Genomic DNA, 16,463 nt, shown 5'->3' on the forward strand with positions numbered 1-16,463 from the left:
ATCGATTTAAAAAAATTATAATTACAATAGGTATCGTAAAGGGGAAAAAAGATGAAATTCTGCAATAACGTGCTTCCATAAGTTGTTCTAAATAATGAAATATGTTGTTTCAATATTAGATTTAGCATCGATTTGTTTCCGAGGAACACTGTGTCTTTTATTCAAGATAAGATATTATTCATATCATCTCCAATCACAAATTCATGCCAAGAAAATAACCACCTAGGAGAACGGTGTTCATGGTTGCACATATTGACTAAAAAAATCCGACTGCACACAAAATCAACCATTTCCATTCAGGAGTCCAAATTCCGACTGGTTTCTCATTGGATAATTTCCATTTTACTCAAGGTCATGCTTCCTTATCAGCTGAATGCATTACGAAATCAGATGAAGGCAAGCACGTAGCATCGGTTTTCAAAGTGGGGTGGGAAAGGGGAGCCAGCCGGAGGAGAAGTTGACTTCCCGAATGTTTAAAATTCTAGATTTACAAGGAAAAAACCCCACAAAAACAAACAGCTAAAAAGTGTTCATTTTGCCAAAGTTCAAAATCTTACATCGTGGGAAGTAGCATTAAATACTATTTTTTTTTTTTTTAAAAAAAGGGGGGGGTGGAGTCAACCAATATTTTTTTTTACTAATTCTTCTTATAATAACAGATAATGGACGGGACTATACAACTTCAAAGATTTGATTTTTAATCTCAGTCTCACTTTTTCACCATTTGTTTCATCTATAAAAGTAAGACTTAGACCAAATGTGAACTCTCTAAGCTTTATGGCCTTGGAGCCTGACCTGAAATAACTCGAATGTGGGATACACAACGGAAAGGATGTCGTTCTCGGATACGCCAGTCCTTTCAAATCCATATAGGGGGGTGTACTATCGGTAGATTGACTAGATTATCGTTAGAAATTGATGGCCTATGTTACGGTAAAAAAAAAAGGAAGAGGAAAAATGGGCGAGAGGAGGGGGGGGGGGGGGGGGCGTAAGGGAAAGGCGGAAAGAGAAGGAAGGAAGGAAGGATGTTCTTGGCACACTGATTTTGACTACGAATAACTCCGTTTACCTGATCAAGATATAGTGCTCACAGCGGGTGTGACTGGTCGACAGGGGATGTTTACTCCTCCTAGACACCTGATCCCACCTCTGGTACATCTGGGGATCCGTGTTTGCCCAACTCTCTATTTTGTATTGCTTATGGGAGTTATGAGATTGGTCAATGTTCGTTATCTTCACTTTTCATGTACATAGAGAAAGAGGGTGGGTGGTGGTGGTTAAGGGTGAGCGGAAGAGAAGTAGACCCCCCCCCCCCTCCCCCTTCTCCCCACCATCACACAACTTTTTGTTTTGAATAGAATTATTGTGAATTTGTTTTAGGAAAATGTTTTTATAGTTTAAAGAGTCTTCTAAAATTCTATTGAGGCATGTCCAGGTATCGACATGCTTATATACCAATATTAATAGAATGCTAGGGTTATAAATTGGAATGATTTTTACAAAGTTAGATTAGTACATCTGCACTGGAAGTGATTTAATGATAATGACACTAATTTTAAATGTGCGTGTGGATATTTCAAACGTATGAATGGGACACAATGTGACATGGTTGAAATCGCCAAAACTATAGACCCAATATCATCGGCCGCTGGATAAACTGATAAACGTTAGGTAAAACTTTATCAAACATCACTGTCATCTTTTCATGAAGAGAGCGATGGTTCAAAATCTAGGGACAATTTTGCATGAGTCAAACCTACCCCAGTTTCTTCGCTATTAGTTTTTAAATAGAAATTTCTCACGTAGAAATGATTTTATGTAATCGTCACGTGTGTGTTCACGATCTCATAGTCATATGAGTGGTGGATCAGTCATTGTTACGTTCTGCATTGGTTACCCATAAACGCTTAATTACACAGGTAAGTTAACATCATTATCTTATTTTCAAATGTATCTATGTTGTTTGCTTTCTTGAAAACATTATGCATTTCTAATCAGTGAATTAAGATATTACATTGTTTGCTGCCCGTGAGTTTTGCAGCACTCGCACGAAAACTGTGAATGTTGGGGTCGAGGCGTTGTAAAAAAAAAAAAAAAGAAAGAAAGAAAGGAAAAAAAAAAAGGAAATCGGCCAACAACAATGTTCAGCCCTTCACATATACATGTATCATGTATCATCCATGCGTTTTACTGGTCCACAATATAGTCATTAACGCACTTTGCAATGTATTAGACATGGTTTTTTTTAAAGATACAAACCACTAAACCGTCTATTTTGAAAGGATTACAGTATGTATATAACTATATATACAGTTTTTGAACCTAGTTAAAAAGTACAGATCGTATGATTTTTGCATATTCTTGTGACCATAGTCCATGGAAACTTAAAATGGTTATGGTTATAGACTTGCGGGATAATCTGTAAATGAACACAAAATCCAGTCGGATCCCAAGATGGCAGCTCATACAAACAGCTAATAAGACTTTTGTTGATGCTTCTACTTAGTAAAGATGCTGGTGTTCCTTTTTGGGTCAGTTATGATCGTTTTTCAGATAAGAGTTCCGTATAGTGTTTGAACAGGGGTACTCTTAGAGACTTCTATTTCAAGTGTTGACTTTCCCAGCGCTGCTAGTCATAAATCAGTCGAAAGCCAAGAGAAACAGTATATTAAGCGGGTCAGCATTGTCTGAGAAGCATTCCATAACATAAATTTCCCGATGCATTTCTCCAAAGACGGGAATTCTCTCAACTCAAGGGGAAAACCACGCAGGTATGTTAAGGTTGAAGCAGTCATTTGTATATCAGTTTATCAGCACTGTGTGTAATTTTCAAAGGAGAATTTGCTCCCACCCCTAGGTCAAAGTTTTTCGGTCCCCCATACCTGGATTTTCAATGAAAATGTAGCATCTGGCGGACATTTCTATACAGATATAATCTTATGGGTTAGAATATTCTGTTAGAAGCAATTGCATTTTTACTGTAAATTACGATGTAACCTAAGTTTTCTTTTTTAAAAAGTTATTTCATTTGAAATAGTTGTTTTCTATATATTGTTTTGAACACGTCGTTTTGATAACTCGAGTATCAATCATGACCCATTTTCGTCTTTTGATCAGACATAATTTATCGGGGGTCGGTGTAAACATTGATATGATAAAATGTGACCTTTGATTAATTCATGTTAATGGATTTTAAGTGTTATGTTTTTCTATTATAGATAAAGGTGTTTCTTCGGTGTTTTTGAAAAAGAAAAAGAATTTATCTATTTTCAAGTTATTGGACTACATATGTAGAATCTATCAATATTATCATGTAATGAGAGTATGGCTACTAGTAATTCTTGGATCAAGTATCCTGATCTTCACACATATCAGTAGATAGGAGTTTAGAGTACTTTAGACCCCTCCCCTAAATAATTATTTATTATTCATTCACAGGGAGAAAGAAAGAGAGAGAGAGAGTATTTCATTTTAGGTCAATTCTGTAGTGACATTTGGATATGAGCAAATAACTTTTGCCAATTTTTGTCATTAGTGTTTAATGAAAACAGATCAGGCAAGTGATGTTTTTTTTCAAGTACAATCGAAAGTAAAGAAATTCAATAATTTTCAAAAGAAGACATTTGTTCCGAATTGATTGAAAGGAAAACCAATGCTCTAATCAAGCTTGAGGGACCTTCCTTTAAATTTCTGAGTTCCGTTTAAATATCTACGAAAAATCAAAAGGCATCTTGAATCTTTTATTATATTAGACCCGATGCGTCAGTTTGAATAATTTCAGTGTACTTCTGTGTAAGGCTCATGCACTGTACTTAGGGCATACTAGTTGGCAAAGTTTATCGAATCACCACCACCAATATACTCATACCACCAATATACTCATACCACCACTATACTCATACCACCACTATACTCATACCACCACTATACTCATACCACCACTATACTCATACCACCAATATACTCATACCACCACTATACTCATACCACCAATATACTCATACCACCACTATACTCATACCACCAATATACTCATACCACCAATACCACCAATACACAAAAGCAGGAATTCAGCATGGGATTAATCGGTTTAGAAACAATCTGGATTAATACTTGGTTCAATCCGGCGTTTACTAAAGGTTTGTCGTCTAAACAATAACAATCGACTTTTTAATTTGTGTTAAACTCTCCATATGGTTTTTAAAATCGCCCAATGCGTGTCGTGCTGTGAATTGATTGCTGGCCTTGTTGAATGGAATGGAAATATTTTGTGGTTGTCAAGTTCAACATAAACAGGTTAACTGATGTCTTGCGCACGATTCCTTTTAGCTTATTAAAGATCTCAAACTGATGCCATCATTCATTGACAGTTAAAGGCAGACACCTCGTGTAGTGAATCGGAAGGTAACTTTATTTTTTGCGAAAAGTGTTATTTTGCGCCAAAAATTAAAAAAAAAAAGAATTCGACATAAATTAAATTTTATCTATTTTTTCTGGTTTTAAATTTCTTTCAAGAAAGTATGATATAAACTTTCGAAGTTCTGTGTTAATCATACAGTATATTTAATTTAGCCGTCGGTGTCGTGATAATTTGTGAACTTTTAAGTAGTATTGATTCCTGTTTAAATGCTCTGATTCTTTATCCATGCGTTCTCCTATTCCTCATGATGTGGGACTTATCCAATATTGGAAATTTTTCAGCATAATACATCGAAAAGAATTAAATAAACTAACGGATTTTCAGTTCTATGGGTAATTCTCTGCTTCCTTAGAAAAGCGCAGTCCCAAGTGTGCTTCCGAAGGTGAAAGGGGTATCAAGACACAGTTTAAAATACATCGACATTTATCTCTTTTTCTTATAGTGAGATGGAGGTGCCGCCACGCCGCTGGGATTGTGAAAAGGTGGGGCAATGGTTAACGGACAATGGCTTCCAAAAATACCGGCAGGTATTCGAGGAGAGGAAGATCGACGGAGAGACCCTCTGCGGATTGACGGAGAACTCTCTAAAGGGGGAACCCTTTAACATAACTGTGCCTAGTGATGTTCAAATTCTCAGTGCCAGCATTCAGCGACTGAAGAAAGACGTTGATGCAATAGTTATCAACAACATTCAGTTTCAGAAACTCTTCCCTTACAAGGCCCACGAGGCGCTAGAAATGGAGGATTCGGAGAACAGTTTCGACAGCGACCGAGAACTCTTAAGTAAAACTGATGACAACCAAAACAATGTATTCTATAAGCGATTTCATTCAGACCTACGCAAAGCAGTGCTGGCGGTTCTGTACGGCATGTTAAGCCATTTCATGACTTCTGTCGCCATTGTGAACGCTCAGGAGAAACTTCCGGACAAGAAACGTTATCCGCCACTTCCGGACATCTATCTGGATAATTTCGCCGTCATTCCATGGGCCTATAAGGTCTCCGAGAGCGTAATCATTAGTCTGTTAGTGCTCTTAGGATTGATCTTCGTCTTCCATAAACACAGGTACTGCAGCTGTTAAGGTAGCTTTTTAGAGACAAGTCTCTTCATTCGCAGCATGGGGTGTATATGGAGAGGGGAAGTGGGTGGGTGGGGGTGTCATACTTCTTATCAAATTAGGACAGACATGTGCTGTTGATACACTCCCTCTGGTACCCTGGTTTACGTCTTGTGTGACGGGTGTACCTGAATGTAGATCTTAAAGCGTACGTGTGTCTGTGCTTTTCATCATTTTTCCTTTTCTGTAATGAAATACAGACATTGTAAAGTCATCGGTTATAAATTGATATCTAAACTTTGGACAATTTTAACGATTCTGCTTTTGTCCACGTGTTCTTAAAGTAACAGCTGCATGTGACAGCCAATTTCACACGTAATAACTGCAATTCAAAAATAAGGAAGATTACGCGGGCCTTAGGAATCCTAATTAATAAAATCTTCTAACGTCATACCCGGGCCTACAAAGTTCTAGGTACACAAGGTATGCAACGCGCGTGTAACTGAGAAGGAAGTTGCGTGTAACTAAGAAGGAAGTTGGAAGAAGAAATTTCATTCCTGAAGATACATCTATCGACGATATCAATTTCATTAGAATTAACAAGTTTTCTGAGTAGGTGCATAGATTGTATCTGTCATATTTATTTGATATATTGAATATTCTGAAGAGAGAGGGGGGGGGGGTGAAACTAGGTTTTTCCTTTTACAATACCAACTGGGCTTTTAGAGAGTCGAGCGTAATTGAAAACAAGCTGTTTTCATCTATACTCCATTAATTAATCAATATTCTTTTAATCATTGGATATTTCCATTACACTATTACATACGTTTTTTTTATCATTCTAATCGTTTTACGAAGTATTGAATGTTTACATCATTTTAATTTGTCTTGGGTAACATGCTGGTGACAGAAACGTGAATCGACATCATGGAGTTTACTTATAGCTAGGGGTAATTAGTGTAGAATTATGTTAGAATGGTCTTTCTTTTCTTCATTCATTTCATTTATTCACTCAAAGCATTTACAATGGTACAGGAGATACATAAATGTGATTTTGTAACAATGATATAAATAATACATGCACACATATACTCGTATGTTCATTAGCACAGAATAGAGGTGGGGCATATATAATGCATACAAGGAGATTAAACGTTATCAAGCAGAAAACCAGTGTAAGGCGATACTATAAATTTTCTTTAATGAAAGGGTATTTAAATATTGAAAGCGCAATTGGTACAGAAATCTCAAAAGTTGGGCCACATTTTAGAACAATCATAGAATCCAGTTTTTTACGAAAAGGTCAAAAACGAGGGCTAAGAGCGATTGAATGTCCGTTTTGCAATCCCTATCATTTAGATCTTACAAACAAAGAATGACTAAATACTGCCACGTGTTTAGGATTTTTTTTTTAAATATACGTATAGTAAATGCGATTTTAAGTTTTAAAACTAAAACAAAGCAAAGGAAAAAGAGAAGGCATGAGTTTATTGTCGCATTTAGATCCGTCGGTTTTGTTTGCACAAGGTAACCCTGTCTGTGTAAAGTTTTGAATTCCCAAGAGTAATGGTTCGTGATTGGTATATTGATTGTCGAAAATAATTTTTGTCTTGTCTGTTTAAAATATACAGATCGGATTCCACACATCGATTTGCCCTCTCTAAACCCTTTCTATCAGATCAAAAGTCGAAGCAAATCCTGTCAATAGGTGGTATTTAAAAGGCTTCTATAGAGTAGATTAGTATTTGCATACTATTACTGATTTTCGGGGGACAACAGACAAAAATAAGAGTAGTCCAAAAATAGTCATTCTGTCAGCACTGTGTTTTAGAAAGAAAGAAAAAATTAAAACTATAAGTAGACAAAATGAGATGATTGAGATGATTTTTTTTCCCAATGACCATTTTACAAATTATGCTATTTTGTAATTTATACAAATCCAGTTGTCGGAATTAAAAAATGTCATGCACTTTTATTTTGAAAATTGGGGCATATAATTCTTGTAGGTGTAAAATAAAGGCACAAATACGATTCTATTAAAACGATGACATCAACAGAAATGAAATAATTAGGCCATTTGACCCCCCCCCCCCCGCCGTTGTTGTATTTCCGGTGGGTGGGGTGACTCTACCTGTTGTAGTAGTTAGTTATGTATACATCATCATCAGCTCTCATTTTCATTTCCTTTATTCGCTCATACCATTCACAATGGTACATATCTCCAAGGGTATAGATATATAAATAGTATGTGCATATATATGTTCATTAGCACAAAATAGAGGGGGGGGGGGGGGGATAATACATACAGAAAGATGCATGTATCACTTAATTGTCAATTTTATTATATCTCTTTGGAATTCTTCTATCTTCCACAGTTTGTTACCATTTTAGGGATAATTTTAAATGTGCTAGGAGTGGTGCTGTGTAAACAACATGGTGTATTTTAAAACAGAGTATCCACATTCCACTAACGTTGTATTTATCTGTTGTACCTTAGCAATAGTATTTCACCAAGGTTTTTCTCATTCAATGTAAATTGGAGGTATTCGGCGAGATTTAATGTTGAATATTGATTTGTAATTTAACTATTGTAGATTGGTGGTCCTCCGCCGCACTGTAGTCATTGCTGGTAGTATATATCTCCTACGCTGTGTATGTGTGTCTGTCACGAACCTTCCCATGCCGGAACAGCATTATGACTGTGACAGAATGGTAAACACAGTAGTTTTCTCTCCCTCTCTCCCTCCCCTCTCTCTCTCTCATAAGGGATTGTCTTCCGGATGGTGGATTTTTTTTTTAATTGAATAAAAATATGAATCCTCTTTAAAATCACCTTTAAAGTGGTTTGGATAAAGATGCTAGCGCGTTTTTGGTAATTAATACACCCGCTACAAGTTGTATCATAGCAATGCGGTATTACGTGTAGGAGGTGTAATTGAACGATGCATTATTGACCAAAAACAAGTCGGAATCTTTATCAAAACGACTTATTGAGGTGGATTTAAAAAAAAAAAAAAAAAAAATAGATGATTCATATTTTTATATATTTATTAATTTTTCACAATCCGGATGACAAGTCTCTGTGGGGTTATTTTCGTTATTCAAGCTTGTATGACAAATTTAACTATCTTTTCTGCATTACCCGCTTCTAAATATTCTCGCCACTGAGCATCCTAATTGTGGTCCTCTCTATTGGCAGGTGTTCCAAGACTCCTGGAGTAAGATGAGAAGAATTATGGAGGTGTATTCAGGCATGGGCATGAAGATGGGAGGGATGAAAACCTGTGGTGATTACATGTTTAGCGGCCATACCATCACCATCACCACGGCAACCCTTATCGCCATTGAATGTAAGTTACACCACCTCAAAAAGATTGACTTCTGTTTGTTTAATGTCCGACATAACGTTCTCAACGCCTTCAAAGTAAATTTTACTGAGTTAAGATTCATTGATTATTTTACGTGATGACATGCATCTGTCTCCAAATACACGACGAATATGAAAGCTAAATCCAGCGATTCAATGAGTGTGGACAAAAGTAAACATTTGTATAGGAGAGAGTGTGGTGGACACACACCTCAATACGTCGATGACCCCTTCATCCCTACAAATAATGGCTTACCTTGGTATTAACCATCTAAGCCAAATTTATTTTTATTCATTTGTTTTTGGGGTTTTTTATTATTATTATTATTTTTTTTATTTTTTTTTTACATTTCTTAGAATTTTTCGAGTACATTCCAATATGGCAATAAAATAACCAATCGCAACTTCTCGGGCTTTTCCGACAGTCTGGAAAGCAAAAATACGTTTTACTTCTGCTATTTGCAGATAGAACTCGAGGAGATGCGAATGTGTGATGATCTGATAATCTATAGGTATAATCCCCGTTTCTATTTCAGATACCCCTAGACGATACCGTCTCCTCCACGTGGCCCTGTGGTTGTACTGCTTCTCCGGGATGTGGGCCATTCTCGCCTCCCACGGACACTACACGCTAGATGTCGTGGTATCTTTCTACATTACGTCACGGATCTTCATGTACTACCAGACCTTCGCCTCTAATCTTTCACTAATGAGGAGAGACCGGAAGCGGATGAGACTCTGGTTTCCGGTCTTTTATTTTTTCGAAAAGGACACGTGCGGAACGATTAAAAACGAGTATGAGTGTCCGATACCTAGTTTTGAATCCATTAGAAATTTCATCAAGGAAAACCGGGTAGACTTCTGTTTGAAACAATACACGTCATTTCGTCATTCCTGATGTTTCTCAGGGGAAAAAACGTTTAAAAAATATTTATTATTAATTTTGTGATTCAACAACGACCTCAAAGAACGATGCCAATCAATGCAGTTTGTCAGTGTGTATGTGTGTGTGAGTTCACTATGCAATAAACCCATATTTTCTTATTTAATATTTATTATACAGTGTCAATACTGTTATGCATTTGTTTTTCAAACACGTTTTTTGTGTTCTACAACATTTTCAATGTAATATCCATTAAATAGTGAAAAGTTAACGTATGTGTGCTATGATTTACCGTGGATTGTTGATAAATGTAGAATGGAAAGCCACCGTGTCAACAAAATGTGATCGAAGTACATTCTTATAATGCAAACACTGAGATCGCATTCTCAAAGTATGATCCACGCTTCTTAGTATTGCATATATACTCCGTCAATATTCAGCAGCCCTGGCATTGTCCGACCGATTGTTTGTTTTCCCACTCCAACTTGTGCCTTTGTAATCGAGAGCTGTACCGGTTTCCCCAAATGTATTTGAATAAAAAATTCTAATCAGGTTTAAAATATCACTGAATGTCATGAATATGAACATTAATGGGTTGAATTCTCAGGCACATAGATTTTCCTTTATTTTCACATATAAAGTAAGATAAAATTGGCTACCCCCCCCCCCCCCCTTCACATAAACTTTTTGATTATGGTATCGAATGTTAAAATTTTTTGAAAGCTGATGAATTAAACCTGTGGAAGGTAAAGACGAATGCAATTGAGGATTTTGGAGTTTTGGCTTTAAGAACATGCATTATTTATTTTGTTTTGATATATTTTGTGTTATATATATATATATATAAACTAACTGGTTAGAAACCTTGGGTGAAACCAGTAACCCAGACCAGTAATTGTAACAAGGTCAAGGGACATTAGCAAGGGAACCAAGTGTTGAGGGACAGGGGCATATATATATATATATATATATATATATATATATATATATATATATATATATATATATCGCATTTGACCCAATGATAGGTTGTATTGGCAAATGAGATAATTATAACGACCAAAGAATTTGTGAATTTCTTACTTTAATCGAGACTGTTGAAATCCCTGTAACATCAACTTGTTTGTCAGTAGCCTGTCTCGATTTAAAAACTGATCATACACAGAACAAGCTCTTGCGTATCGAATCTGTGGAAATGTACAGGTGATAATGGAGGGAGGGAGGAAAAGAGGTCAGAGAAATCGAGAAGAAAAAGTTGTAACTTAAGTGATATCTATGTGTTGTGCTAGTTATACTAGTTTCCGATAGAAAACTGTATATGGATTGGATTTTTTCTTTGTCAAAAGTATTGTATGGTTTTTGATATGGAAAATCTTAAATATAATAATGAAAATAAATAATCTTCGTTTCCTTTCATACGGGACGTATGGACTTTGAGGGATGGGTAGTGTAGTGAATCAAGTTTCGGATTAATTCAAATAGTTTATGTAATTTCATCCTGTTACCCCTAGGAGTTGGAAATAGACCAATCTATGTTTTAACCCTGTTTTTCCTATGAATTAGACTCTTCCAAATCTATATAAACAGTCATAGTCTACCAAGCGAGTCAGTACTGACACTCCAGGGCGCGGAGAAAGAATCAGAGCAGATAAAAGCTTTAGTAAGTAAACTAAGATAATAAAACAACATAGTGAGAAAGCTTAATAAGCCGCCTCACTATTGCAGGTTTTTTTTATTAGTAAAGACTAGGGTGCTTTTGGTCACTTTGGGGCTGAATAAGTCCTGAGGTATATGTTGCGTCTGTTGGATGACCATCATAACTCTGACAATTGGTGATAAGGGCTGAATAAGTCTGTACACCGTAAACTGAATGGTTAGAGATCTTGGGTGAAACCAGTAAACCAGACCAGTAATTTTAACAATAAGGTCAAGTGTCAAAGGACATTGGCAAGGGGATCAAGTGTTCAGGCACAGTGGTAAGGGGACCAAGTGTTTAGGGACGGTGGCACAAAGGACCAAGTGTTCAGGCACAGTGGCAAAGGGATCGAGTGTTCAGGGACAGTGGCACAGAGGATCAAGTGTTCAGGGACAGTGGCACAGAGGACCAAATGTTCAGGGACAGTGGCACAGAGGACCAAATGTTCAGGGACAGTGACACAGAGGACCAAATGTTCAGGGACAGTGGCACAGAGGACCAAATGTTCAGGGACAGTGATATTTTTGACTGGATAAAGTAAATTTGAAAGTTTTCAATTTCATATCATCATTATAGGTTATAGACTTTGTATGGGAAAATATGACGACCGAGTTTTTCGGCGCGTAAGCTCGGTCCGTCCGCGACAAAAAACGAGGTCGTCATATTTTCCCCCACAAAGTCTATAACCTTTTTATTATATACTTTCAATTTCATTTAGAAACTATCAATAATTTATTTTTAACAATTTCTTTATTGATTTAACTGAGTAAAAGATGAAAAACACGAAAACTTTTAAAATTATCGACGTAGTAATTTGCTTGTGTATTGATTGTGACGTAATGTTTGCGGGCCGGAATGTTTCCGGGCATATATCACACGATATATGCCCGCAAACTTTTAAAGAACAAAGAAGAGATGAAATTGAAAGTATATAATAATAGTATATATTGCCCACCTTTCATCTTTGGTGTGTTATTCCTCTAATGATTATATAACGTCGATGTGAGACCAATCCAAGTTTTCCCGCTGTCATCATAAAGGACAAAATTCTGTAATTCGGTATTCAATTTCCTTTTCCGGAGTTGACGACTTCTCAAAATTTCAGTAACAACTGTCTTATTGATACTTTATACCAATTTCGATTGAAATTGGTCTAGTGGTTTTAAAGAAAAGTTTATGGCAGAAAGACTTCCATGTAATATTTCTTCCAAACTGATCAAGTTCAACAACCTGTAATTATTTCAGAAAATCGAAATTAAAATCTTACCACATGCACATTTTAATACCCATACAAACGTTCTTTAAAATAAATAGGTTCTCACTTGAAAAACGGATGAATTAATATATGCAACCTCCATAAAGGGGCATAACTCCTGCAAGAAAATTATAACATAATCTAGAGCTACCCACAAGGAAGCTATACGACTTTCAGCTTGATATGCGACAAAAACTTGGCGAATTACAGAAAGACATATCAAGAATTCCTTAGGTTTGCAATAATTTTATTTACAAATACTCTCTCTCTCTCTCTCTCTCTCTCTCTCTCTCTCTCTCACCAATGTCTTCTGTAATGCTGCAGAAATCCTGACACGTACAACTATTATAAAAGACATATCAAATCACAATTCTTGAATTATCTCTTCTTGTAATTCGTGTTTGCTTTGCTTCCAACCTGTTGAAGTAAATGGGTTTCGTTGAAGGACTATCATTATCTTCGATAAATAAAAGAACATTGTTCATTACTACGATTACGAAGCAATCATTTCTTCATAGCCCTGCAAGGTTAAGATCCAATTTTGATCTAACCTTGCAGGGCTATTAAAATTTTGAAATTATTTATCAATCGTATTGTGCGAAAATAAGTACCACGGTATATGCCAATATGGCTCTTATTCAGCTACTTAAAAATAAAATCTAAACCAAACTCAAAAAGCTTCAATCCTCTGAGGTTATGAAGCACTTTGCCAGATAACTTCTGGAGGCAAATTGACCCCTGCACAATATCCAAAACAACTCTACAAACTGAACAGTTTGTTCCGTATCCCTAACTAAACATGTCTAATGACAAATATACAGACAATGGTTTTATATGCGCATTTTAATTAACACAACCAATGTTTTAAGTATGGTTCCAATTAAAAATCAGGAAAAATTGCATTTTCGTGATAAGTCCATGTTCACGAAATTATCCCAAACTTAGTATACTGAGTCGCCCTAATATACAAAGTAGTTTTGATTTATTTCGCCTTGTTTCAAAACTATGGACATATATCTATCAACATGGATAATTCACGCTTGGGTGCAAATCTATATCAAACATTACTTGTAATCCCTTTGAAAGTTTTCGATTTTCATTACAAGAAAGTTTTTGTCGTAGTTTACACGGGATGTATGGGGCGCCAAATTAACATAAACTCAAATAATTGAAGATATCTTCAATTATTTGAAGATATCATCAATTCAATTATTGCTCTGTTTAATTGAATTAATGCGCGCATTAAATCAATTGTTGCTCTCATCAAATGAATTAATGCGCGCTTCAATTCAAATATTGCTCTCATCAATTGAACTAATGCGCGCATCAAATGAATTAATGAGAGCAATAATAGATTTGATGTGCGCATTAATTCAATTATTGCTCTCTTCAATTCAATTGATGAGAGCATCAATTTCCTAGAAATATTGCTCGCAATAATTAATTTAGAGCTCGGTATAAATAAATTGATAATCTTTTTAATTCAATTGAAGATATATTTAATTATTTACAATGCTTTTGTATAAGGAATTAATGCGCACATCAATTCTTTTAAACAGAGCAACAATTCAATTAAAGAGATCATTAATTCAATTGTGGATAGGTTGAATTGAAGATATCTTTAATTATATGGTTGCTCTCTCTAAAAAGAATTATTGTTCTCTTCAAATGAATTAAAGATATCATTAATTCAATTGAAGAGAGCAATAATTGAATTAATGCGCGCATTAAATCAATTATTGCTCTCATTAAATGAATTAATGCGCGCATCAATTCAATTATTGCTCTCATCAATTGATTTAATACGCGTATTATATCAATTATTGCTCTCTTTAATTGAATGTAGCGCGCATCAATTCAATTGTTGATATCATTAATTCATTTGAAGAGATCATTAATTCAATTAAAGCGGGCATCAATTCAGCTGAAGAATTAATGCTATCATCAATTCAAGTAATGCGCGCATTAATTCAGAATTGAAGATATCATTAATTATTTTGAAGAGATCTTTAATTAAATTGTTGCGCGCATCAAATGAATTGATGATATCTTCAATTATTTGAGTTTATATTAATTTGGCGCTCCATAGGGATGAGTCTCGTAGACTTGGTTCGTGTACTACAAATTGCATAGGTCCAACAGTTTCTCACATACAGACTTCGTTTGATTAATTGTATGTTGTTTAACGTCTCTCTCGAGAATTTTTTACTCGGTCGAAGTTGAAAGTAAATTTTTAGACACGAATTATGAATGATTGCTCCGAGATTCGGTGAAGGTTTCAGTCCAAATATTCATGCAGCCAAGCCGAGTCTCAGCCAGAATCGAGACCTCACCAGCGGAAGTACCACTTTAGACCTATAGACCTGTGCTTTGCGCTCAGAGTCGTAGCAGTGAGGGTTCTTTAAGGTGCGACACGGGATTAAAAAGTTATCAAGCTAATTTCCATTTTATTCATTTACTTCCCGAGTCGGATAATGAACTCCGGGACGGCGTCCCGTTTTGAGATAATCATGATCACGTGACGACTTAGGAGAATCCTACGAATATTTTGGCCAAATAAGATCAGGAAGTATTGAATACCATTACTGCCTTATGCGGGTGTGTTTCATAAGGTGGTGTTGTTTGGTTATATGCTGTGGATCTTTCATGATAAGGTGGTGTCATTTATTTTGTGATGTAGTTCTTTTCATGAGAAGGTGATGTCTTATCTTATGCTGTACTTCTTTCATGATAAGGTGGTGCTTTTTTATTTTGTGCTGTAGTTTTTTCATAAGGTGGTGCCTTTTTATCTTATGCTGTGGTTCTTTCATGATAAGGTGGTGCTTTTTTTTTATTATAAAAAAAGCACCACCTTATCATGAAAGAACCGCAGCATAAAATAAAAAAGAGGCCCATGGGCCACATCGCTCACCTGAGTCACCTTGGCCCATATCTGAAGACTTTCCATATATATTTGCATGTAAAACCTTAGTCCCTATTATGGCCCAAACTACCCTTTGCAAACTTGAATCTACACTATGTCAGAAAGCTTTCATGTAAATGTCAACTTCTTTGGCCCAATGGTTCTTGAGAAGAAGATTTTTAAAGCTTTTTCCTATATTTGTATGTAAAACTTTGACCCCCCCCCCACTTGTGGCCCCATCCTACCCCCTGGGGCCATAATTTGAACAAACTTGAATCTGCACTATGTCAGAAAGTTTTCTTGTAAAAATCAGCTTTTCTGACTCAGTGGTTATTGAGAAAAAGATTTTTACTATATATTTGTAAGTAAAACTTTTATCCCCCTTGTGGCCCCATCCTACCCCCGGGTGCCATGATTTGAACAAACTTGAATCTGCACTATGTCAGAAAGTTTTCATGTAAAAATCAGCTTTTCTGGCTCAGTGGTTCTTGAGAAGAAGATTTTTAAAGATTTTTCCTATATATTTGTATGTAAAACTTTGATCCCCTATTCTGGCCCCATCCAACCCCAGGGGCCCATGATTTGAACAAACTTGAATCTGCATTATGTCAGGAAGCTTTCATGTAAATCTCAGCTTTTCTGGCTTAGTGGTTCTTGAGAAGAAGATTTTTAAATGACCCCACCCTATTTTTGCATTTTTGTGATTATCTCCCTTTTGAAAGGGACATGGCCTTCATTTGAACAAACATGAATCCCCTACACCTAAGGATGCTTTTTGGCGAGTTTGGTTGAAATTGGCCCGGTGGTTCATGAGAAGATGAAAATGTGAACAGTTTACAGACAGACGGACAGACAGACAGACAGACGCCGGACAAAATGTGA

At 36.1% G+C, this 16,463-nt stretch overlaps 1 protein-coding gene across 3 annotated transcripts; it reads left to right on the top strand.

The window, feature by feature from the left end:
• The first annotated feature begins 1,429 nt into the window (after positions 1–1,429).
• Positions 1,430–9,999, top strand: LOC125682006 (sphingomyelin synthase-related protein 1-like). 3 transcript variants are annotated; one of them, XM_048922375.2, is made up of 5 exons: positions 1,430–4,404; positions 4,863–5,486; positions 8,073–8,190; positions 8,678–8,828; positions 9,382–9,999. In XM_048922375.2, the coding sequence occupies exons 2-5, from the start codon at positions 4,867–4,869 to the stop codon at positions 9,741–9,743; spliced, it is 1,251 nt and encodes a 416-aa protein (XP_048778332.1). In that variant the 5' UTR covers positions 1,430–4,404; positions 4,863–4,866; the 3' UTR covers positions 9,744–9,999. The 3 variants fall into 3 exon arrangements, with proteins under 3 accessions (XP_048778332.1, XP_048778334.1, XP_048778333.1); XM_048922377.2 differs by having other exon boundaries at positions 1,430–1,919; XM_048922376.2 differs by having other exon boundaries at positions 1,430–5,486.
• The last annotated feature ends 6,464 nt before the right edge of the window (positions 10,000–16,463 follow it).

Source organism: Ostrea edulis, chromosome 2 (genome assembly GCF_947568905.1).
Source record: "Ostrea edulis chromosome 2, xbOstEdul1.1, whole genome shotgun sequence".
Classification (NCBI taxonomy): domain Eukaryota; kingdom Metazoa; phylum Mollusca; class Bivalvia; order Ostreida; family Ostreidae; genus Ostrea; species Ostrea edulis.